Source organism: Pseudoliparis swirei, chromosome 11, assembly GCF_029220125.1.
Source record: "Pseudoliparis swirei isolate HS2019 ecotype Mariana Trench chromosome 11, NWPU_hadal_v1, whole genome shotgun sequence".
In the NCBI taxonomy this organism is placed as follows: Eukaryota; Metazoa; Chordata; class Actinopteri; order Perciformes; family Liparidae; genus Pseudoliparis; species Pseudoliparis swirei.
Window position 1 is genome coordinate 2010814 of NC_079398.1, and position 26380 is coordinate 2037193.

Genomic DNA, 26380 nt, shown 5'->3' on the forward strand with positions numbered 1-26380 from the left:
TGATGGTGAGAGCAGCAAGGGGGTGGAGCTGTCTCCCATTTGGCCTGAGTTTGACCCCAGGAAGGATGGAGCTGATGGGAGGAAGGATGGTTTTAACGGGTTCGTACCAGAACAGTTGGATCCCTCTTGGGGGTCATTTGGCCTCTCTTCATGCTCCTCTTTGACCCACACCCTTTTTTAAATCTATCCACACACATTTACAGCTCCATCTTTCTCCCTTTTTTCCTCTTCCCTCGGGTTGTGTGTGTGAGGGCTTCCCCTCCTCTGATCCACCTCTGTATTTATAGCTCCTAAGCCTAAATCCAGCAGGAGCCATTAGAGGCAGCTTGTAAACCAAGCGTCTGTCCCCCTAATCTGGACAATTGATTAGCTAATCCACCTCGGTCAGGTCATCTGCTGCCGCTGCACACCGCACAGGCTTGATGACACTTAACATGAGTGACTATTTCGTTCTAATGCATTTTCTCTTTCTTCCTCCTCCATTTTTCTTTTTTTTTCAATTCTTCCTCCAATCTCGATTGATTTAGCCATTTATCACTGGACGATGGACGATTTCAGTCACGCCTGAGGCAGATTTCACGCATGGCATTTGTCATGCTTATAGTACCCTGCCTTATGTCGGAATAACTGCAATTTGCCATTTAGCAGCACACACATGTATGTTATGTTTGCTTTTTAGCGATGCGAGCAATGTGTCTCTGTCAGTCCACCGCATTGGTCCAGACTCAAATATCTCAATAACCAGCCAATGGATATCAATCAGAAAGACATTCATGGCCCTGATGAGGACGAATCCTCATCCCTGGGTGACATTTCCTCTCGCGTCACAACGAGGTAGACACGTGTGGCTTTGAGTGGTATGACTTGACGATTCAATGGATTGCTATCAAATATGTTACACACACTCATGGTCCCCAGTGGATGAATTTTAATAACTTAAGTGATCCTTTTGTGTTTCTCTAGCGGCATCATCTAGTAAAAATGTGTCCGATACTTAGTTTTCTGACCAGGCTTTAGCTCAGAGCGCTGCCGTGCCAAACGACAGCCCCACATGCTGATGGCGTGTCTGTCGACTCTTTGTTATCAACCCTGTTCTCTGCCTCACCTGCATTTACTCTTATTCATCTCTCACTCCGTGTTTTCCCTGCCTGTCTCTAAATCAGAACCTCCTTTACCTCCCGGCATCACATTTAATCCTCCATGCCACTTGGTTATGATTGGGTCTGGACTCCCATCAGTGAAGTCAGCCTCAGACTGAAGTCAGGTTGTTTAATAAGTGTGACTCATTGGTCTCGGGAGATATTATATTCTTGAAAACGCAATATGCTGCAGCTGAAGTGGCACTGTGGCAACGCACCACCGGGCCGTGTGCATTCAGGTATGACAATTAAATTTGGAAAAGTGCTGTCTGCCATCTGAATCCAGCGAGTAGATGTCGATATAAGTGTGTCAGCGATTGGTATGAGCGCTGCCTTTGTGTCCCTGGAAAAACAGGAATTGTTGTCATAATGTTGTGACAGGCCGGTTCCTGCAGCCTGTTGTGGTTTTTGCAAAACCACCCAGCTTAACCTGGCCGCTGAAAACTTTCCATCAATTAAATTGAGCTTTATTGTTTGGCTTCTCTGCACTGCGGAAAGAATAGAAAATAGACATCAATCACTCTGGTTGTCAGTGGATTGTTAGTGGATCAAAGTATGCAGGAGTACGCGAACACATGGCGAGACGGCTGGTATCAGGACATTTCCTTCATGTCATTTTCTTTTATTCCTTGCGTGTGTATGTTCATACTTGTATCCTTGTGTGTGTGTGTGTGTGTGTGTGTGGTATTGGAAGTGAAAGTCTGTAAATGCTCCAGTGACGGAGTAAGTCAGCTATAGCCAGACAGCTCAGATCAACACAGGGCTGCAGCAGAGCAGATTTTAGACATGAGGTTAACATGCGTGGCTCAAAACTTGAGAGCTGAAGTGGCACTGTGGCAACGCACCACCGGGCCGTGTGCATTCAGGTATGAAAATTAAATTTGGAAAAGTGCTGTCTGCCATCTGAATCCAGCGAGTAGATGTCGATATAAGTGTGTCAGCGATTGGTATGAGCGCTGCCTTTGTGTCCCTGGAAAAACAGGAATTGTTGTCATAATGTTGTGACAGGCCGGTTCCTGCAGCCTGTTGTGGTTTTTGCAAAACCACCCAGCTTAACCTGGCCGCTGAAAACTTTCCATCAATTAAATTGAGCTTTATTGTTTGGCTTCTCTGCACTGCGGAAAGAAAAGAAAATAGACATCAATCACTCTGGTTGTCAGTGGATTGTTAGATCAAAGTATGCAGGAGTACGCGAACACATGGGGAGACGGCTGGTATCAGGACATTTCCTTCATGTCATTTTCTTTTATTCCTTTTGTGTGTGTGTGTGTGTGTGTGTGTGTGTGTGTGTGTGTGTGTGTGTGTGTGTGTGTGTGTGTGTGTGTGTGTGTGTGTGTGTGTGTGTGCGTGTGCGTGTGCTCCAGTGACAGAGTAAGTCAGCTCGCCAGACAGCTCAGATCAACACAGGGCTGCAGCAGAGCAGATTTTAGACATGAGGTTAACATGCGTGGCTCAAAACTTGAGAGCGCCGCCTCCGTACCGATCCGAAGCGTCGACTCTGGACTGTTTGACTCTTTTTACTCCTTCAGTTTATTGATCTTTGCGGTTGAGAGTGCAGAAGAGGGTAAATGGCTGAGAGCACGTGTGCACGCTCCAGTGTTCATTATTGATGGCAAAGAGGTCAGTAAATGACTCGGGGACGAAGGTGGAGATGAACAAGGGGGGGTGGAGTGGTTATTTTAGAGCTAAGGAGAATGCCCGTTTTGTATTCGCCCTTCGTCCGGTCCCTGGCTGAAGTGATGGACCATGACATCGCCTAGCAGAGGAACGTAATGGGGAGCAGCGCGGTCACGATGCATTACAGCGAGCAGAGAGATGGGCTCAGCGACCCGTCTCGACGTTGTGACCCAGACACATTTTTGAGTAGATAATGAACCGGGGACAGAAAAAGATATTCAGAGAGAGACGCTGACAGAAGAGTGAGACAGAAATGAAGTAATTTAAACAGGCGGCTGACAGGTGTGAACAGAGCACTGGAGCGGGAGGAGACCGGCGGGGTGTCATCTTCTGCTTGTGTGGGGACGAGAGGGCGACACGAGGGCCCGGCGGCGTATACGTGGTGATGGATTTGTTGTTGAATGAAGATTGACGTCTCACTGATTCTCACTCTCCGGACGGAATCCTTGTGACCTGAGCCCGAGAGTGCGATGTCACCCGAAGAGCAGATGTAGGTGACACACGACTGTCAGTGGAACCCCGTTATCGACACGCTTTCTTCTCCATGAGACGCAGAGCGTACGCTCCGACTGACCTCCTATGATGCCCCCGGAAGGGTTCGACCCGAGAGCCGGGTGACAGACGGAGGATGTCGGCGCAGAGCCGGGGAGTCGTGGCCGTGACAGCCAGTCATTGTACCTCAGTGACCGGTGTCACGCTCTCATTGTGTCCGTGTTGGGACCAGACCCACAACAGATGCTGGACAGATAATAGACGCTGTTGTTTTTGCTCACTGATGATGTCACAGTCCAGATATATTAAACTCCTCTCTAAACCGAATGCTCTGTGATCTCACAGATGACATGTCACCATTACTAAAGCAACAGCTGTTATCGTCGCGATAGCGTGGTTATATTTGGTTGTAAAGTCCGAGTCTAGATGACACTCGTTTGAACAGCTTTACTGAATAGGATATTTCCTTTTTTTTTTTATATCGTCCTTTAATAACCCTGACTCTGCGTCAGCGGTATCTTTCTTTCTGGATATCCGATCACATTCACATCGGTGATAAACGAGGGCTGGTTCGCCGAGAGCGTCTCAGGTGAGCAGAACGTCACTCAGGCTTTGTGTGTTCAGATGAAGGAAGATATGCCGTTGTGCGTTACGCTACGAAAAAACATGAATCTATTGTGGAAATGTGAATGTATGAGCGTGTTACACTCCACCGTTGGAAGTGTAATGTATTAAATCATGCACCGGCTGTTTTCATCTGCCTCAGTTCGCCCAGATGTGGACTTTTCATTATGAATCTCAGTTGCGGACCGGTGCCTTGTAGAAGTGACGCAGTGTCCAACAAGCTATTAATCATAGGAAGATGCCAGTAATGTCTGTGACAGTGACTAAAGGGGCAGTGTTGTGTGTGTGTGTGTGTGTGTGTGTGTGTGTGCTTGTAACAGCCATGTCTGCTCAGAATCTGCTCAGATTTCTATTTTCTGCTACAAGCATCAAGTTTCCCATTTGCTTAATGCACCAATTTACCATCCTGTCCCATTGAGGGTCCCCTCGACTCAAACAATTCATAACCAGCTCACAGGCATGACGATTTTGCTCATAAAGAAATCTGTGAAATTGCCTCTCTGGCATGTTCTGTCAATTAAATTAAGATGACTTCATTGGACCTTGTGGGATTATATTGTTATGATGCACAAGAAGTGTATGATGGTCTCGTACACACGCACACAGACTCACATTCCTTTATCATTTCAAAGATGATTTACGCATTAAAAATGTTCTGTTTCTCCCTGAATATATATATATGTTTTACACATTTTATTAAATCATATTTTTTATGTATTTGCTTTTAAATGATTGAAGTTGTTGTTTGCCTATTCTACTGTGTATATTAATATTGTGTCAAGTGGGATGAGCAACACGTATCTGTGTTACACTAAAACATCTTTGCTGTTGAGAACATCATATTACTTTCATGGTGTTATGTTCTATTAAGTTATGTTGTGTGTGTGTCAGTGCAGCAATGATTAAAATGATGTTGGTGAAAGAAGTACCAAATGCTCTGAAAGGATCTTTTAATATACGAGCAAATATTGGAGGAGAAGCTCTGGGATGTCCTGAATCCCCCGAGCAGCTTCTGTTCATCACAGAGGCTCCGAGGCTCATCACGCCACTTTATTTACGCCAGAAATGCAGATATTTCACACATTCAGTTTGGTTTGAACATCGTTGTACTTCCATTTTTTTAAGAATGTGATTTACAGAAGCCAAGAGCTCCATCAGATTTTCCATAATGTTACCAGCAGTCGAGGTTCAGCTCAGACCGCAGATCTGCCTAATCACCAGATGCCGGCTCACTAATGCATAATGCATCAGCCTGTGGGTAGAGGAACACAGCAGAGATTCACATTAATATTTCATCAAGCCCCCGTGACATCAAAGTCTTAATGCAGGGGACCCTGAGTGTATCTATGTGTGTGTGTGTGTGTCTGTGTGTGTTTTAACAAAGTGCACCCGATGGCCTTTGCTCGGCCTCTATCGGCGTCAGGTGGAGAGGTGTTATGTTTGTTAAAGTCTGTGTGTTCTTCGAGTTTAAACTAACAAGCTGTGACAGATTAAAGAGAGAAGCTCTTTGAACCAAACAAAACAAAGGCTTCCGCAAAGAGTCTGAAAATATAAAAGTGAGCTGCTGATTTGAAAAGAGTTCATGCTCCATGCGACTTTGCACTTTTCTTTTCTACAAACAATAAAAGTAAAAGGTTTAAAAACAGTTAAGTGAACATAGGACACCAACATTTTGGGATGTTTTTTAGGGAATGATAACATACCTCCCTATATAAAAAATTTCACTAACACTGTCAACATTGTTTTTCACTAAACAGGAGCATTTATGGCAATGATCCCGAGAATAATGTGATTGTTAAAGAGTCTTAAAAAAAGACACCTATCAAAAAAGGATGCGACCGATAATCCGTTTGATGCTAAGCTAACCATCTTCTGCTTGTAGCTTCATAACGAACACACTAACATGAGAGTGGGAGCAATGTTGTGCATCTTTTCCCAAAATGTGGAACTATTGATGAATATTTTCAAGAAGCAACTCTTCCTGCTGCACAAACTGAGTTAATATGAGATTAAAAGAATGATGTAAAAAACACTCCATGTAGGTATTGTCACGTGTTCCTCATCTCTGACACGAGCTCCCTGTGCTCCCCCAGATGACAGCGCGTCAGCAGCCGGCAGTATGGAGGTCACCGACCGCATCGCCTCCCTGGAGCAGAGGGTCCAGATGCAGGAGGACGAGATCCAGCTGCTGAAGTCGGCTCTGGCCGACGTGGTGCGAAGGCTCAACGTGTCCGAGGAGCAGCAGGCCATGGGCTCACGCAGAGGACCCACCAAAGGTAACAGACATACCGAGCATGTGTTTTTATGGCTCTGTTTTTTTTGCGGCATAGCCCTTTTCTCCTTTTTCACTGCGTCCTCTCTCTTTCCTGATGATGTCTTCTTTCCTTTTTTTAAATGCAGTTTATTTCCTTCCCCTTCCTCTTCCTCTTCCCCTCTCTACCCCTGCACTCAAAGAAATGACTCATTGGATGAACTCAATTAAATTGTTGGCAGGTTTTCCATCCAATAATTATATGCAACTCAAATTTAGCACATCAGTGCAATACAATTTAATTAAGTTAGTCCAACTCATTTGTATCAAATACATCTAAAATAAAATAACGATATTCATTAAATTAAATTAATTTGTGTTTGTCCAACTCAAAATATAAACTAACTAACTAACAAAATATGCAAACTCCACACAGAAGGAACACCCCGACTGGGAATTGAACCCACGGGCCTCTGGCTGTGAGGCGACAGTGCTAGCCACTACACCACCGTGCAGATCTGAAAGTGTCTTCACCTCATGCAAACAACTGATTTTCAGAAAGCGCATGCGCAAAGGGTAGTCCTCAATGAAACACATTTATTTTGAGTTGATATGCACACCATCTAACCTAAATAAATCTAATAAATGAAAGTATTCATACATTTTGTGTTACACCCATTAAATATAAATATCTATTTTTGTAATTGATTCATTTAAATGTATCAAACAATATTTAAATGTGTCACCTCGAAGAAGGGCTTGAATCGTTTTTGTGAGTGTAACCTAAATAAATCTAATAAATGAAAGTATTCATACATTTTGTGTTACACCCATTCAATATAAATATCTTCGTTTTGTAATTGATTTATTTATGTCATGTGTAGAGATGCTGCTTTGATGAGAAAGTCAGAGACGGCAATGTTGGGAAGCCAGGTAGGCCGACTGAGTCCGCACTCACCAGGCTCGCTGTGGTGTCGACCAAAGGCACATTGCACTGCCTGCTTGCGTTCTGTTGTAGACACAGTGCAGTATTCCAACACGCGGCTACTTTCCGCACCGCCTGTCAATGACTGAGATCAGAGGCTGAAGACACAGATGAAAAACAATGCATTCATTGTCAACCAGGAGGACTGTGTCTGACGTGCATCTAGTCCAATAATGAATTGATCATGTGTGTTAAAAAGCTACAAAGCACATGTTTTGTGTTCGCCTCTGTGTATGCAACCTTTCTGTTGAGGACGATCCCCCAAATCCAATAGATCACTCGACTGAATGACGCCTCTTCTTATCTTTTTTCTGAGGAATGTAGGAAGCGGAAAGTACATTTAAAAAAAAAAAAAATCCAGCACTTCATCAAGGAATAAGAAAGCACTGCATGTGAAATCAGCTGAGCAACATGCCTTTTTATGATGAAACTGAAACTTATTATGATTCTGAGCTGCTGCCAGTTTCAGTCTCTGGAGCGACCGAACAAATGGAGCTTTAGTTTGATTTGATTCGAGAGCTGAAGGATGACTGAGCTGCTTTCTCTTATTGTTCTCCACTTTTAGCCGCAGGGATTCAGCAGCCGGCTCCCCTCTACTGAGGCACAATAATCTGTTTTATAAAGCTTAGCCCTTAACACACACTGCATAAGGACAATCATGGACACACATAAACACACACGTTCATCTTCTTTAACGTGCCAACAAAATTACAACCTCAGTTTGCCCCAGCTGCATAATTACTACATGAAAGATAACGTGTGTGTGTGTGTGTGTGTGTGTGTGTGTGTGTGTGTGTGTGTGTGTGTGTGTGTGTGTGTGTGTGTGTGTGTGTGTGTGTGTGTGTGTGTGTGTGTGTGTGTGTGTGTGTGTGTGTGTGTGTGTGTGTGCTGAAAAAGGGTCTATTAGATTCAACTTTATTGTCATTACACATGTACAAGTACAGAGCAACGGAATGCAGTTTGGCATCCAACCAGAAGGTCAACAGAAAGTATCATAATAAATACAGTATATACAGATTATAGTAAATAAAGTGCAATACAAGAGGGCGGCTTAAGTCCTGACCGGGTACTATTGGTAATAAGTTAGACAAAACATGAAATATGTATCACTGCAGATGAAGCTGCAGCTTGAATTAGTTTTTCGTAGGCTTACCATGTTTGTGTGTGTCCCGTTTGTGTTTCTCTGGACAAAGTTTAGTTCATACTCTGAAACCTTGTCCTTTGTTGATCAAGTTTGTCTTCAATATAAATATATTTTCATATTTTTATTGTGATTATTGTGGCCCAATACAACTTTTTATGACTCACGGTTGAACCATATTGGCTTATAATACTGACTGAAATAAGAGCAGGTCAACTGTGGGGACACTTCAAACCCAATAATACTCGTAATGTTCTAGAGACATGCATAAATAGAAAATAATATCAATAAAGCTGGTCCCCCAGTGCATGCTGGGAGACTTTATACGACACCTATACCTTCCCAGTGCACCAATTTGTACCTCATCTCACTAATTATCAAAATAATTGAAATATAATTTGTTGTTCCCATTCTGTTGACCCTTAACTTGAGTATAAGTCTGTAAGTGAATGTGATCACTTCCCTCACATGACCCCACAGCGGCTGACCGCCTGACCCTGAACATGCCCGTCGTTTGACCTTTTCCCTGCAGCCAGGCCGATGATTGCCACCCTGCCCTTACGGCCCTCCGTAAACAACGGGGCCCTTCTCCCAAAGAAAGGCAGCGGCACTCTGCCCTCCCCATCCGGCTCCGGATCGAGGAAGGACAGCAGCACTGCAGCCTGCAAGAGGTGAGGAGCTAATTTTGCTAATTATATGCATTGTAGTCTGTTCTATATTATTATATTACCCTTTATCTATTGCATTTTTATTTTTATTTTAAAGGATATGATTAACTTTTGTTTTGGTACTTATTGCAAAGGAGTTGGACGTGAAGGTTTGTGCAGCAGCAAGTCGAGTGTTTGGTATAAATGTCTAAAGTTTAGTGTCTGAAGTTTAGTGTTGCTTTATTCAACCTTCAGGTCTTACTAATCAGAATCAGAATCAGAAACTTTTTATTGCCATGTATATTTTCATATACAAGGAATGTGTCATAGCGGGTAGAGCAACAATAAACAATGACATAAACAACAATAAACGGAGCGATAATTAAAAATATAAGTATAAGTATGAGGAGAACCCGCCCGTCTGTGCACTTTGAACCCGGTTCTACGTGTGTTCAATCCCGATACAGCTGCAGGTACCCAGGTCATGAGGTCTTGCATGTTTCATATGTCTCCCCAGACCTTTTGTTTGTCTCTCGATATCTTTCAGTCCTGTCCGTCTGTGCCATGTCAGATCAGTAAAGTCATAGATCTTCACACATCTGGCTTTTTATCAGCCAAAGCGACTGACATTTAACAAGTCTGACAAACAGAGAAACGCTGGTGTCATCTCGGCGCCTCTGTTGTGTGTGTTTATACGTGCTCGTGGAGCACAGGTTATCAATCTTGTCTGTCAGGGAAACAATCGCCTCCATTACCGTAATCAGATGAAGCTCAGCCGGCAGCAGAGAGCAGCTCCCACCCAAGCAGCTGTTGGCTTCCTTGCGGCCTTGTTTCCTTGTTTCAGGATGTGGAGTTTTACGTCTGCTTCAGGGATGTTTTCCAAGACTCAGTTGGTACTTTATTGTGCTGATTCTCAACTTACGGTGGACCTAAGAGGAGAGTAAGGACATGTAACCAGTGTGAGGATGGTTGACAGAAACAAGCAGTGTTTGGACTTGTGCATTTCCTCGTCGTTCGTGCAGTTTTCTTGTTTGTCTTGATTACTTAAACTTGTGTTTTACTTTTCAATGACTTCTTTTGCACTTTCTCAGCTGTAACTAGTTGTGCACCTGGTGACAGTGTCATAGCCAGGTCAAGCCAATTTGCGCTATTTTAGGATCTAAATACTTTTGTCCTGTTTCATAGCCGGTTCCACAATAACTAGAACACATTCTAGTGGATGAATAGAGAAACTTTTACTATTTATTGGCCTTAACGTTGACATATTTCAATATATTGAATACTGCAAAAAAAATTGTGTAGCGAGCCAATACAATACAATTCATAAACATCTTACATTTATTTGAGGTTGTTCAAACACCAGAACAAAGCACATGACCTCAGTGTCTGCTCGGATGTGAATGAAGCTGAGTGGCTGTTTGCTGCTGTGCTGAATAGAGGGTTTTCATGTGCAATTAATGTAAAAGGTCTTCAGGGCTTCCTCTTGACGCTACATCCTCCTCCTCTGTTCATCTTTACGTCTTGTGTTTGTCGGTCCCATCTTCCCTCTCTTGCTTGTCTGCCCTCTTGTGTTGTCTCTCTCTCTCTCTGACAACGTGTCCTTTCCTACGATGATGTCATATCCTGTTTTTGTCCTGTCCACCTTCAATGTGATGTCCTGCAAATCCGTCCAGTTTGTTGTCTCTGACTCGCTCTTCCAGATTTCTCTACCTGCCCCTCAGGTGAGAGAATCCCCGAGTGACGGGGCGTCACAAGTCCCGATATAACACCATCGCTGCTCTGATGCATCCTAACTATTACTTTACTATTAAATCATCTCCAAGTGACATGATAACTGTGACACATCCCTCATTGCTAATATTCACTTCCTGTTGTTTAAATCATCGTTCTATGCGTGTGTTGTTTACAGTCTGTGTCTGGGATTAGTGTAAACCGCAGATTGGTCACAATCCCATCAGTGTTGGCACACACACAACAGCCTTCCCCAATGCCCTGTGGCCCAATTACTATGATTCCTCGTGGGATAACGCAGCAAACAACAGTTTCTATTCTGCTCTCTCCTGAATAAACACGCACTGGCTCTCCAGAAGGGATAACGGCCACCGGCCAGTTTTAGGATTTGAATAGACTTTCCTCCCACCGGGCGGATTAGGTGACCGGGCCTACTGGCTGTTGGATTGCTGATGAGGCCTTTTCATTGTTAGAAATGGGCGGGCTGTCAGCACATCCAATATGCAGATGTGCACAGGTCTGTACGGACATGTCGTGTAGGTGTTGGGAAGAAAATAATGTCCATATTTATTTCTGTCTCTTTTGCTCCTGTGCAAATTATTTCTTACACTGCGGCAAAGTCTCAAAAGTTAAGACTTCTTTTTTTTTTTTTTACATTGTGAAGCAATGTTAAATTATCCTTGAACTGGATTATTAAATCAATGAATCTTTCTTTGACACTCCACTGCTATTTCTGGCCTGAACACGTTACCACCGAGCAATTATAGGAAAGCGGCGTCAGGTAGTTTTCTGACTCATTCCTTTCTAATCTATTGTTGCCTCTGTCCACCTTCCACCCGCCGCAGCACTGTGAGGAGAGCCAACTCAAACGAACATGTGGGAACTCTGAGCCGGAAGGATTCGGGCGACTCCAAGGGCAACCGAACTCGTGCCGGATCCACCGGCAGCAATTCCAGCGGCAAAAGAAGTGACGGGTAACACGAACAAAATCAGCTTTTGTCCATTTAGTGACTCACACATTCGTCTTCTAGTTTCACTTTCAAATCAAAAACAGACAACAGTTTATCTGGAGGCGGGATGCTGAATGACAGCTGTCTGTTTACGCCTTTACTTTGCAGCAAGCAGAGGGATCCAGTGTTCAATGCAGGTGAGATCTAGCTGCTCCTTCATGGCTCTGCAGCCTGACGTCTCTGATAGTTTCATGCAAACCTCTGAGAGCCTTAAACACCACAAGCTCAGTGTGTCAGCTCGTAGGTAAAGCTTCTTAATAAAGAAATACTTTTCAGTGCCTTGAACTGACACACAGAGGACCACAGACGCTACGCTGCATGTTGTTCTTCAATATTCATCTTTACCCGTCCACTTCATCCATTACTACATCTTCACATCCAAACTTCCATCCGTCTTTTTGTGGAGATTTCTCTTAACACAGCACCCTGCAACCTCAGGAAGATAGTATTATCTCACACTTTTTTTTTAATGTTTGTGTGATATTTCTGAGGTAGGAGAAACACAACAAAGAGAATTAAGAGCCACACATTAAATTCTGAGTTTATAGTGTTTCCTGGACTACACACAAGACAAATAGGCCAAAATACAAAGCAGGAAACGCACATTAACAAGATGATGTACTGAATATGAGAAAAACCATGATTGATCAGAATTTCCCTCTCCAGCCTTCTATTGATTTACACACCTGGCTTCATTTCTCTTCACTTCAGGCTGCATCCAAACACAGTGTACAGCTTACTGACCCACTTCATCAAACTACTTTAGTATTTTTTTCTTTTAACTTGAAATCAAATTTTAGCAAATATGATCGACATATAAAACAGATTAATACATGTTCTTTGAATATTTTAAAGCGGAAACCATCAGATTGCTACCGGGTTAATCATCACCACTAGGCCCTCCTGTCACTGGACATTTAAATGTATTATAGACGTCTATAATGACCCTGTTTGGCCCCTTCCACCCAACCGGCCTTGACAACCTCCACCACTCCTCTCCATCATGGGCTCAGGGTCAGGGACATACACTGCCATGAGATGAAAGTTAACCAAAACAAATGATAATTGCAGCAATAAATTCTTCCAATATAATGCTTACCTGCAATACACGATGCAAGTGCTGACATGAAGAGTGGTTAGTTTGATACAGCGAAAAGGGCTGCAAGTCACTATACAGGACTGTCTCAGAAAATTAGAATATTGTGATAAAGTTCTTTATTTTCTGTAATGCAATTAAAAAAACAAAAATGTCATGCATTCTGGATTCATTACAAATCAACTGAAATATTGCAAGCCTTTTATTCTTTTAATATTGCTGATTATGGCTTACAGCTTAAGAAAACTCAAATATCCTATTTCTAAATATTAGAATATCATGAAAAAGTATACTAGTAGGGTATTAAACAAATCACTTGAATCGTCTAATTAACTCGAAACACCTGGAAACACATTTTCAAATGTTTGATTTTGTTTTGCTGTTATAAATCTTTTTTTTTACTTGGTCTGAGGAAATATTCAAATTTTATGAGATAGGATTTTAGAGTTTTCTTAAGCTGTAAGCCATAATCAGCAATATTAAAAGAATAAAAGGCTTGCAATATTTCAGTTGATTTGTAATGAATCCAGAATGCATGACATTTTTGTTTTTTTAATTGCATTACAGAAAATAAAGAACTTTATCACAATATTCTAATTTCCTGAGACAGTCCTGTATGTGGTAGTTTATTTTACTTTCTCATTGTTAAGAAAAGTTTGAAAAAATGCTTGAAAATAAATCTTTGTCGATCTTTATAGATTGTTAAAAGAAACTGATTCATTCGGAGCATTCAGGGCAATGAGTGCTGTTCGTTAACACCAGGAAACAGGAAGTTCCTCATATTAGGACAGACCAGGAAGTGAGGAAGCCATGCCAACCCTCACCTGGTTCTTGTGTCTTTCTCTGTGACCTTTACAAGGGATGCGACGTGTGACCCACTGCAAAGGTAGGCTCCCCCCTCCCCTTGCCTAAAGCCCCGGCCCACACAGCTCTCTGGACACTGCAGATGATTTGTTTTTATCTCTCCGTGCGTCTCCTCTGCTCCGGCTGCAGTGCAGAAACTAAAGATTAAATGAGGTCTAATATTGAGACATTTTAAATTGATATCCTGTTTAGATGTCTCGAAACATTCTGATACCCACAACTTTAGAGGTATCCTTCGGTGTGATGATCAGAGAGCTGTCCAGACAGGGGCAGGAGTGGGTTGACAAAGTGTGTGTGTGTGTGTGTTACATTCCCTTTATTGTCTTTAGACCCTCACACACACACACACACACACACATGCACACATGCACCCTGCCTAACCTCCACTGAGCGCCACGTTGGAGTGATTGCAGTGTTTGCACTGCGATTGCAGCCGCTGCTTCACCAACTGAGTGTGTGTGTGTGTGTGTGTGTGTGTGTGTTTGCTCGCACCCTCACTTTTGCTCGTAGGCATTTAGTCTCTGTCACCATAGTGACGACACAAAGATGTCCTCACAGCCGCTTTGAGCAAACACCAGCCTCCTCGGTTCTGTTCTCGCTGCAGCTCAGCGAGTCACTTTGCCGCTGCTCTTATTATATGTTCAGCGCTTTAGTCGACATGAATGTTTGCATTACAAACATATTTAGTTCCGATTGAAGTCTGGTTGATTTACCTGCTTGTAGTTTTCTCACATGGCCTGAAGTGTCTCGTGGTTGTGTAGTCCCCTTCAGCAAGTCCTCACAAAGCTACCAAGACTTTCACTAAATGACTGGAGTTGAAGTTTATTTCGTCCAAGACTTCGTTGTCGGCCCTTCTCTTTTCACGATCATGTATTTTCTAAAAGATAATCTGAGCATTTTACCATTTTAAGAGGAAACGGTGTCTGCCTGCGTCCCCTCGTCACAGGTGTCGTCCAGTACCTTTTAATATTCAATCCAAGGGGGATTTAATCCCCGAAACCTCTCAACTTGTTTCCTCTGAATAATGATTAGAGGTCTGAAGACGTAAAGCTATGCAGTTATTCACAAGACAAGTATTTCCTAAGACGAGGATAAATGAGATTGTTCTGGAAAGAATAACACCATTAAAACCCAAGGAAATATTGTATTTATTGAGTAGTCATCTATTATTGGAAATGTTACTCTCTATATATGTACATTTTTATGTTGCCTGTTTTTGCATGTTCAGCTGACAAAGATACTCTAAATTACACTAGCTAGCTCAAATCTACAGAGAATGTGTGCATCAAAACATTTCATTTAGTTCTGTCCTGCCCGTTTAATCATCTCGAAACTCTCAGGTGAACCTGGTGACCTCTCACCTGACCCTTTGGTCTAGAACCACTGCTTTAGACCAGTGAGGCAGGGTCTCCCTGGTGAGACAGTGGGGGAAAACAGGTTTAACTTTATTCACCCCAAACTGAACTCACGTTTTAAGATAAGATCCCAGCGTTTGATCATCACATCTGCTGGTGGTTTATAATAGGAGTCCGTTTCCCTACTTTCCTTTTATGTATTTTACCAGTCTTATGATGCGTTCACTAAGTGTGACACAATAAACAGCCATTACATCCGTCTAACTTATTCCACCAACTTCCTCCACCCTTTACGTTTCTCCCTCCTTCGCCCCGCTTGTCCCCGTTCGGCCCCTTCCACCCAACCGGCCTTGACAACCTCCACCACTCCTCTCCATCATGGGCTCCTCTGCTCTTTCCCCCCCCGTCTACATCATAGTCACCGTACAGATTTACCTCAGCCGCTCTGCCAGACGGAAGGGGGCCAGTGGCAGCCCCGCTGCCGCGTCTGTTACAGCCCGCTCAGCCACCGGCCCCCAACAAACCTCAGACAGCAGCAAGGCAGGCGTGGCCAGAAAGGGTGGAGCTGGCAAGGTGCCACGAGCCAGAAAACACCCAAGTTTTAACCTTCAGTTCAAAAAAGTCCGGGAGTCTGTCCTCGTACTCTTCCCTCGATACGCCCAGTTATCGCAGCCCCATCAAGTCTCCCAGTCAGTACTTCCAGATTTGTTATTAGCTAATCCGGAAAACACAGAATAGCAACTCTACTTGATATCCATGTGTTTATTCCAGTTATCAAGCTGCATCGTGCCCGAGCCGCAGAGCAAAGCCATGCTCTCATATCAGATCTGTACCGTGAGAAATGGCAGTTTTTTTTAGCACCACCTAATAAAAATGTATCCCAAATCCCTTATGTTATCTTACATTTTAATATTTTCTTCCAATGAGCATTAACAAAAAAACGTTTCTGGACATTAAAAGTTATTTTGGTTTGTTTTGGTTCCTTTAATGTTTTCTGCATGATTTTCTTTTTCCGTTTATGAATTGATGAGAATTTCTCATCATCCCATCCAGTTTTTTTTTCATAACATTTCCATTGCTCTGCTTTTGTCTGCATTTTATGTTGGTTCACCTCACCTGTGAGCTGAATATTTAGAGTATTGAAAATGTTTGCAGTCTGTTTTGCGCTCTTTGTTTGTATTTGGAATGACTAATAAAGTCAGTTAAAAAGCTAATTTGTTTGTTTGCAAATTCTGTCACTTGTTGTCTTTAATTGAGTCCATTTCATAGCAAAGATATCCCATCACAACTCTCCACTTCCCTCTAACCCTGCCACAGCATCATCAACATTGTCACCCTCGTCATCACATCATAATAACATATTGTATGATGCGTCAGTGTCACGTCTGTGTTTTTTAAATGTTATACTGACGTGATTCCAGCGTTCACATCTGTGTGTTCCTACATGTATATTCTCTCACTGATGCGTTCTGTTGCTTTTTCTAGAGGAAGGTTATGTGAAAATGTTCTTGAAAGGTCGCCCCATCACCATGCACATGCCCAAAGACCAGGTGGACCGCTACTGCCTGGAGGCCAAAGCCGACCTGCCCAGCAACAAACTCAAACTGGACTGGGTGTATCCTTTCTTATCTTTCAATTAGTTTTGCCCGAGGAATTTTCTGAGGAAATAAGAAGTCCTGCTTTGTGCTTTGGAAAGTTTTGAAAAGTAATCCTCCGAAGAGAGTAAATCCAGATTGAGCCGTGATGTGGTGGAGAGAGGAAGCCGACGTCAGGAGTAGATCTGCTCCAGATGTTCATGTTCCCCGTGTGGTGCCGCCGCAGTTGGAAACGGGCTCATCGCTCTGCGGTGCGTAGCAACCTGCACACCGGCTGAGGCACGACCGGTCAGCAGCTCCTCTCGTGCTCTTTTATCTATTTATTTAGTTTCATTTTGTGGTTTCTCTACTTCATTTGCGGATGAAAGAATGAACGGCGTGCGTTGTTCGGTCGAGCAGCAACCCAATTGCGGAAGAAAAGAATCTGAAAGAGAGATGAACCCAGAGAAATACATGTGGGCTGCAATATCATGTAGATGTAGTCAATGGACTAGAGTACAGAAGGAATAAAACACACACAGGGTCTGAATGCGAGCCGTATGAAGCCATTTTAATGTTTTTTTGTTTCATACATTCATGTTAAATAACAGATAATATTGTGAAATGTTCAACCTGTTTGTTGGTGTATAGCAAATAGATACTTACATTTTCTGTCCTGCAAAAAACACATTTTCATTAACAAGTACTTTGTCAATTATTTCCTACATTAATCTCTTGGTCTATGAAACATGAGGAAAGTCCCTGTTGCTCAGTTCCCGCGCTGCTGTCTTCATCGTCCAACAGGCTACAACCAAAAGATATTAAATGTACCGTCAGAGAAGCTTGAAGTGGGGATTTGGCATTATTGCGTGAAAAAATTACAAAATATTCTTTCAGTCAATTATTTGTTTAAGCTTTACTTTATGCATAGCTTTGAGGATTTTTTAATTATGCGTTGTAAAGCGTCTTTGAGTACTATGAAAAGCGTGATAGAAATTGTATGTATTATTATGATTATTATATTTTCAGTTTTATTCCTTGACCTTCGATGTCCAGTTATGGTTACCGCGGCCGAGACTGTCGCTCCAATCTTTACCTGTTGCCCACTGGAGAAACGGTGTACTTCATCGCCTCCGTGGTCGTCCTGTTCAACGTGGACGAGCAGCTGCAGCGACACTACACCGGACACACGGATGACATCAAATGGTGAGAGGCAGCGGGGGGGATTATGATGGGGATTATGAAAAGCACCCACTGGCCTGAGGTGACGCGTTGGTCATCTACTGCCGCCTCGTATCTGTCATCTACCTTTCCTCTGGTTTCCTTGTTGGAGTGCATCCTCAGCATTTCTACCATCCTCACAGGCCAGAGAGTTATTTCTCTTCTTGATCCCTTCACGTGCAGAGTAACTATGACGACGGAGAGTAAAGAGGAAGACGAGTGAACTGAAGGGTCGGTGGGTCTTAGCATGAGGCATTTGTACACAAGCGTGAAGGAGTGTAGAACAGAGACCTTGGGGTTAATCATTTCAAATGAATAATAAACGCTTTGGATTACAGATCAAAAGGATGGATGCCAACTTCGTCTTACTCGAGAATATAGAGAATATCGTACTCGCAGCTTTAAAAAGCTCCTTTCATGTTGTGCGAGCGCGTTGCTCATCTTTATTCAAACGGTCCTTTTGATGTTGAAAAGCTTTTAAATGTTTTCTCGTCTTCCTCTCCACCAGCCTGGCTGTCCACCCTGATAAAATCACCATAGCAACCGGTCAGGTGGCGGGCACCTCTTCGGACGGAAGAGTAAGTGAGCTTAATAGTTTATCACTTTAGTATTCAACGTCTCTCACTGAGTGAGGAGTTTTTTTATTTAATTTAAGAAATTGTGTTTTACCCAGCTGGCCCAGCCCATTCTGCCTAACAACCAGACTGAGAAGTTCACTTCTACTAACGTTGCCTTCCATTGCATCACACTGATGGTACACCTCTCGTGTGTGTGTGTGTGTGTGTGTGTGTGTGCAGCTGGCTCCTCATGTGCGTGTGTGGGACTCTGTTAGCCTCAACACGCTCCATGTTCTCGGTGCTGGCTTCTTCGACCGAGCCTTGGTCTGCCTGGCTTTCTCCAAGTCGGTGAGTTTTGGGGCAATTATTTTTTTCCCGTGCTGCGTTTCCATTCCGTGGGTGAATAAAACTTGACTTTTGTTCTGGCTTTGTGTCTGTTTCTGCGTGTCAGAATGGAGGGAATACATTGTGCGTCGTGGACGACTCCAATGACCACGTCCTCTCCGTCTGGGACTGGCAGAGAGAGGACCGACTGGCCGAGGTCAAGGTCCGTGAGCATGTTCTTTAACCCTCCTGTTACCTTCGGGTCAATTTGACCCCATTCAATGTTTAACGTCGGTGTTCTTTCGGGTCAATTTGACCCCAGGCTGTTTTTCACTGTGTCAAACATATAAGAAATATCAACCTTTTTATATATTTAAAGGGCTATTTAGGTAGTCAACAAACAAACATAAAGTACCTCACACTTAAACTTGGAAAACAATATTAATTCTAATAATTTTCTGGAGGTTTTAATTGCTGGGGTCAAATTGACCCCACGGGTAAAATATGTCAGTAAATATAAAGGTAACAGGAGGGTTAAATAAGACACCACCTGGCACACTGCTCAAATCCTGAGGTAGTGAATGTGGACGCGTTGTGTGTTTTCTCCTCAGTGCTCCAACGAGTCGGTGTTCGCTGCAGACTTTCACCCGACAGACAGCAACATCGTAGTGACCTGCGGCAAATCCCATCTCTACTTCTGGAACCTGGAGAAAGGCGTGCTGGTCAAGAAGCAAGGACTGTTTGAGGTGAGGCAACCACACGCCATGTCCATCGTACAGCAATACTGTTTGATATAGAGGCACACAAGCAATCCGAACAGCCCGTGGTGTGATATGATCCCATTTATTGCCATACAAAAAGAATCAATAGAATGAAACAATATGTGTGTTCTTGTGTTTCTTGCAGAAACAAGAGAAGCCAAAGTTTGTGTTGTGCGTGATCTTCGCAGAGAACGGAGACGCCATCACAGGAGACTCGAGTGGGAACATCCTGGTGTGGGGAAAAGGCACGTTAAGGAATTCATTTGTTGAACTTTTATTGATGCACAATTGTCCAATAAGATCTCTTTTTGTCTCTGACTTATTGATCAGTCTGTCTGTCGTCCGTCTGTCTCTGGATCTGCATAATCAAGCACTCCTTGACCTTTACGTCCGTCATCCATCTTTTCGTCCTTCTCGTCTCGTCTGTGTCACACAGGCACGAACCGCATCAGCCACGCGGTCCAAGGAGCTCACGAGGGCAGCGTCTTCGCCCTGTGCATGCTGAGGAACGGCACGCTGGTATCCGGAGGTAAAGACCGCAGGCTCGTCTCCTGGGACGGGAGCTACCAGCAGATTCAAATGGTGGAGGTGAGGAAAAAGAATTTGAAATGCACAAGTCGTACTCTGAAGAAGTATTTTATTTTAATAATGCCTGGGTTTTGTTGATGTTTAGCTATAGAGCTCTGCAGCATCCGAACAATCCGATTTGATATGACCACATTCTGTTAGTATGTTTTATTAAATTGCTATACGCTGCATATCCAGCTCCTTCTTTTAAAGTAGGTGGTTTATATGAGCCAGATATTGCGGTCTCGCAGCGGGGTGAAGGGATGAGGGGGGGGGGCAGACTTTGCATTCTGAATGCTGCGCCATATCATAAATATTACAGAGGATGAGATGAGTTTGTGCTCTCAATGAGATCCATGGTTATTTATCATGTTGATTATGATGGACCACTCATGTCTGATTTGCTCTACAGAGACCAGATTATGGAGTAAAGGGATGTATTGACATTTAATCTGTCAAAATGTGAACGGATGGTTTACATGATGATTATGTTTCCTCCACAGGTGCCTGAGTTGTTTGGTCCAATCAGGACCATCGCAGAGGGCCGAGGGGAGTCGGTGCTCATCGGCACCACCAAACACTTTGTTTTGCAAGGCAGTTTGGACGGAGAGTTCATCCCTATTACACAGGTAGATATAATAATAATAATCCTTCCTTCCTTCCTCTTAGCAGAGCTAAGAGCATAGCGGATAAAACATAACACAAATAGTACCAACAATAAGACTTACTAGACGGAGGAATTAAGAAGTATGTGGAGACACAGGATACGTGACTTGTCTGTTACACAGCCAATAGAGAACTGCCTTCACCCTCCAGTGAGGCTTTTTATTGACACTCAAATAAACAGTTCACGCCCACACACAGGTGGCTCAAATCAGGTTCATTGGTCACAATCAGTTCAAGTTGCCCAATGTCCAATCACACAATATGAGAGCATATCTCAACACCCCCACTTGCTCTTACTTTGTGAAGTTCATAAGTACATTGTTCAGTACATCATTTTCCAAAATAAATTCATCAAACTTATTCAACTTAAATTTGGTAGCAGGCTTTGTCATCACATCTGCTACCATTTCCTCAGTAGGGCAGTATTCTAATACAATGTGACCATCGTTCACAGTGGACCTAATGAAATGATACTTGATGTCAATATGTTTACATCTCTGTCGGCTGACAGGATCCTTTGCTAAAGCAATTGTACCTTGGTTGTCTTCGAAAACCTTAGGTTGTGGATACTTCTGTTTATCAAGACCTTCAAGAAGCTGTTTCAGATACAGGCACTCTTGAATTGTGGCTACTAAAGCCATATACTCTGCCTCACAAGTGGACAGTGCAACAGTGGGCTGCTTTTTGGTTTTCCAGGAAACCAGTGTGCCCTTTTTTGTTAGGCTCACACAATAACCAGTGGTACTGCGTCTATCATTGTCAGCTGCCCAATCTGCGTCACTGTATGCTTGTAGACCTAAAGTATCACATTTTGTGTAACACAACCCTTTGTCACTTGTACCTTTAAGATACCGGAGAACATGTTTAACTGTAACCCATTGCTCATCAGTTGGCTCTGAAAAGTACTGTGACAGCTTGCTTACAACAAAACTTAAATCAGGTCTCGTACAAACAGACAAATAGATGAGGCTACCGACTACCTCTCTATACTTTCTGACGTCTATCATCATGTCGGCACCATCAGTGTAGTTTAGTTTTTGTTCACAAGGTGTAGACCTTGGTTTGCAATCCTGCATGTCAAATCTTTCCAGGATTTTGTCAACATACTTTGCTTGTGACATTTTCACACAGTTATCAAACTGGTTGAAATCAATACCCAGAAAATGTCTGAGTCTTCCCAAATCTTTCATTTGGAACCTGGATGCAAGCATCGCTTTCACAGACTTTAGCGCATTTTCATCACTTGCAGCAATGATCAAATCGTCAACCCAGATCACCATTAACACCTTGTCGTGTTCCGTTTCTCTTGTGTAAACACAATTGTCTGCTTGATTTTGTACAAAATGATTCTTTGTGAGATAATCATGCAACACTTTGTTCCAATTTCTGCCCGATTGTTTTAGCCCATATAATGAGCGTTCTAGCTTACAGACCAACTTTTCATTGGTGCTAGATTTCACCTCGTAACCCTCTGGTTGTTCCATGTAGATCTCACAGTCTATCGGTGCATTTAAGTAGGCCGTTTTGACATCCATCTGGTGCAAAATCAAGTCGTCCTGTACTGCTTTCTGCATCAACACTCTGACACTAGTCAGGTTAGCAGTAGGAGAAAATGTCTCCTTGTAGTCAACTCCCAATTTTTGACTGTAACCCTTTGCCACATACCTGGCCTTGTATCTCTCAGACCCATCACTGTTTTTCTTTAGAGCATAAACCCATCTACCCCCCACTGCTTTCTTACTCGGAGGCAAGTTGGTTAGAGTAAATGTGTTATTTGCTTTAAGAGACTGCATTTCTTCATCCATGGCATTAACCCACTCTTTTGATTTGTCTGAGCTCATGGCTCCTTCAAAAGTTACAGGTATGTCGCAAATGACTTTATAACAGTAATCAATGTTACTTTGGACCTGGTCCATTTTTCCAGCAGACTGAGAAACATTGTCACGTAGGTAAAATGGCTTCCTTCTCACTCTAGAAGGGTAAGTTCTAGGCTCATGCTTAACTTCAACTGCTCTCGGTTGGCTACTCTCCTCAGTCTCAATGACTGGAACCTCTTCAGTCTCAAGGACTGGGATTGCATTCTGCCTGAATCTATCTGCTCTGTATTCTACCATCAGATCATCATCATCAGCATCAACATTAGTCTGAGTCTGTTGCTCAACCCCAGGCTGAGAAACAAACTTGACTAATCTATTTCTCTGCACCTTCTCGCTGTCAGGAAAATAGATAAGGTATGCTGGACTGGTTTTGTCATACCCAACAAAACACCTTCTACACCCCTTGGGTCAAGTTTTTTCTTGTCTTGAACATAAGCAAAACACTTTGAGCCAAATTTTTGCATTTTGGACAGGTTGGGTTGTCTCCCAGTCAACGCCTGTACTGGTGTTTGCTTTGTTCGTTTGTTGAAACAACGGTTTCTAATCACTGCTGCTGTCTGTACAGCATACGGCCACAGACCTTTTGGTAGGCCACTCTCAATTAACATGCATCTTGCCATATCAAAAAGTGTGCGCCAATTTCGCTCAGCCGTTCCATTTTGATGTGGAGAATACGGAGCTGAGGTCTCGTGCCTAATAGCATTTTAACCATTAAAGATTTGAAACTCTTAGCAGTGTACTCTGTACCATTATCTGATCGCAAACGCTTAATTTTGCCATAAGGCGCTACATCGGCCAGAAACCGCTCAGTGGCTTGCACTGTGTCACTCTTATTTTAAGGAAATACACAAATACAGCACTGGAAAAATCATCAGTAAACGACAGTGTATACTTAACCCCTCTCTGGACTCTGGGGATATTGGTCCTGCCAAATCTGTGTGGACCAGCCCTAGTGGCTCTGTAGCTCTAGCATCAGGCTTTCTATTTATGGTCTGCACAAATTTGCCCTGAATACATACATCACAGTGTGGAGGTTTACTGGTTGCCCCTTTAATTTGCATGCCCTCGACAACAGGTGGCAACTTCAACACATCCTCATAGTTACAGTGACCCAATACTTCATGCCACGTTTGTAAATCAAGACACCCTTTAACTTGGTCATCACATTTCACATCATTATCTACCGTGTGTAAATAATAAAGCCTGTTGTGTATGTGGAATTTCGTACAATTTCTGTGAATCAGAATGTCCTCTCCTTTCTTGAAGATCACCGTCGCGTCACTTGCTGTAGCCGCTTTTACAGAAAAGATGTCTTGCGGATAGGAGGGGATGTACAACGCGTCTTTCAGCGTTGTTCTCAGCTGTCGACCTGTGCTGTCCGTCAGACAGACCACCGCGTCGCCTCGCCGCTCTGCTACGCCGCTGCACCGGGTGCCGTCGGCCAGCTCAACACAGTGTGACTCGGCCTTGAACTCGCCGTTGAAACACTTGAACTTGGCGAGGTCTGTAACGATGTGCGAGGTCGCCCCGCAGTCGACCATCAGGCCCCTCACGTTGACATCTTGGCTCGGCTGGACATCTGCTGGCATGTCGCTCAACCGGAACGCATACTCGTCCTCCTCCCCCGTCTCCTCTGAAGCTTTACGGGCGTCATCTTGGCCTCGTCGCCTCTTGCTCCGACAGGTCTCGCTGCTGTGTGTGTCGCTCCTGCAGTGGCTGCACCACACTTTGCGCTGACAAGCGCGGGCGAGGTGTCCGTGTGTCCCACACCTGAAACACCCCGGGCTCGCGTCCCCCGTCGCCAGCTGTTGCTGCTGCTGCTGCTGCTCACGTTCGCCTGGACCTGCACCTCGTCTGGTTGGTCTCGCTGCTCGTCGCCCCCGTGCTGTCATCACATTGTCCTCAGTGTCTGGAGCACGCATCTTCTCTGTGTCCTCGTAGCTTCGCAGTTTCGTCTTGAATTCAGGAAACGCCACGGTCTCATCTCCTTGCGTGATGTAGATAACGAACGGTTTAAACGATTCGGGAAGCCCTTTTAGAACCATAGCTACAAGTAGCCCGTCACTCAAAGTCTCGCCTGCGTTTCTCAACGCTGTGCTGACTGTCTCAGCACGTATCACATACTCGGTTACACTCTCGCTGCTTGACTTCTGGAGCGAGGTGAGCTCAGTATAAAGGCTGATAATTCTTGGCTTTCCTCTGCCTTGGTAATAGTTTCTCAAAATAAGTAGTGCTGCTCTACCGTCGTCGGGTGCTTCCCGCATCACCAAGGACAGGCTCTTATCATCCAGAAACTGGATAAGCTCAGCATATGCTTCTTCATTCTTTGCCTCATTCCGCAGCAGTTCCTCTTCGTCCTCTGTCACAGGCACTCTCAGAATGGTTTCTTTCAACCCTTGCAGACGAAGATGGCCCAAGAACTTAGTCTCCCACAATTCATAATTATTTTCATCCCCGTCAAATAACAAGCGCGACCAGCGGCTCCCACTCGGCTCTACTGGCTTTCTGCTACTAGTCATGTTTGGTGCCTACACGCACCTAGTCTTAAGTGTTAGTTTTAAATGTTTTGCTCTATAGGTTTTCGCCATCACCTGGGCCCATAACCTCTTAGCAGAGCTAAGAGCATAGCGGATAAAACATAACACAAATAGTACCAACAATAAGACTTACTAGACGGAGGAATTAAGAAGTATGTGGAGACACAGGATACGTGACTTGTCTGTTACACAGCCAATAGAGAACTGCCCTCACCCTCCAGTGAGGCTTTTTATTGACACTCAAATAAACAGTTCACGCCCACACACAGGTGGCTCAAATCAGGTTCATTGGTCACAATCAGTTCAAGTTGCCCAATGTCCAATCACACAATATGAGAGCATATCTCAACACTTCCTTTCCTTTATTCGTCCCACAGTGGGGACATTTCATAAATTTCATTTTATTTCATTTAATAATAATAATAATAATTATAATAATGATAATAATAATAATAATAATACATGAACACTGCAGCCAACGACTATTTTTTATTATTGATCATTCTGCCAGTTATTTTCTTGATTCATTCATTCATTACTTGGTCTCTCAAATGTCAAAAGATTGGTTGGGGAATCAAAGAGTCCAATGTGAATTTTTAGAATGTCTTATTTTGTGTGACCAACAGTTCACAACCAAAATAAATATTCAGTTAACAAAGAAATAACAAAGAGAATCGCATCAAATCCAGATGAATTGTTCTTTGACTAATTGATTAATCATTCATTGTTGCATCTTTACTGTGACGTTGTCCAAGACCTGGTCATAGGGCGGGGTTCATTTCAAAGGCTGTGATGTTGTAGCAAGAAGTAATGGAAGAAACTCTCCTCCCTCCTCCAGGGTCACACTGATGAGTTGTGGGGTTTGGCGGTCCACCCTTGCAAGCCTCAGTTCCTCACCTGTGGCTATGACCGACAGGTCTGCCTGTGGGACTCGAGTTCCCATCAGCTCGTCTGGACCAAGAGTATGGAAGTAAGTTTATTCAATTCAATTCAGTTCATTTTGTATAGCCCATTCTCACAAATTACAAATTTGCCTCAGAGGGCTTTACAATCTGTACACATAGACATCCCTGTCCCAGAACCTCACATGGATCAGGAAAAACTCCCAAACAACCCTTTAGCTAACACTGCCACCCTGTGGTCAACCATGTGAATTACACAGCACACAACACGACCAATCGGCCACTATTTGATCACTTCTGATGTCGCTAAGAACTTCACATTTAGCAACTAAAATGTATAAATTCACATGAAAACAACATAAAATTACCTTAAATTAAAATA

General features: G+C 43.5%; 1 protein-coding gene across 8 annotated transcripts in view; it reads left to right on the forward strand.

Annotated features, from left to right (window-relative positions):
* The window catches only part of eml1 (EMAP like 1), a 59634-nt gene that overhangs the window by 27827 nt on the left and 5427 nt on the right, over positions 1-26380 (forward strand). For 4 of the 8 annotated variants that reach the window (XM_056425764.1, XM_056425757.1, XM_056425762.1 and 1 more), the window contains 16 exons: positions 6026-6208; positions 8842-8980; positions 10630-10677; positions 11533-11661; positions 11806-11834; positions 13653-13679; positions 16498-16627; positions 17643-17792; positions 18316-18385; positions 18605-18712; positions 18816-18911; positions 19300-19434; positions 19595-19694; positions 19886-20037; positions 20520-20645; positions 25935-26066. In XM_056425764.1, the coding sequence (XP_056281739.1) occupies positions 6026-6208; positions 8842-8980; positions 10630-10677; positions 11533-11661; positions 11806-11834; positions 13653-13679; positions 16498-16627; positions 17643-17792; positions 18316-18385; positions 18605-18712; positions 18816-18911; positions 19300-19434; positions 19595-19694; positions 19886-20037; positions 20520-20645; positions 25935-26066 (1754 nt within the window). The remainder of the gene's footprint in view (positions 1-6025; positions 6209-8841; positions 8981-10629; positions 10678-11532; positions 11662-11805; positions 11835-13652; positions 13680-16497; positions 16628-17642; positions 17793-18315; positions 18386-18604; positions 18713-18815; positions 18912-19299; positions 19435-19594; positions 19695-19885; positions 20038-20519; positions 20646-25934; positions 26067-26380) is intronic. The other 4 variants (XM_056425761.1, XM_056425765.1, XM_056425758.1 and 1 more) reach the window with 3 other exon arrangements.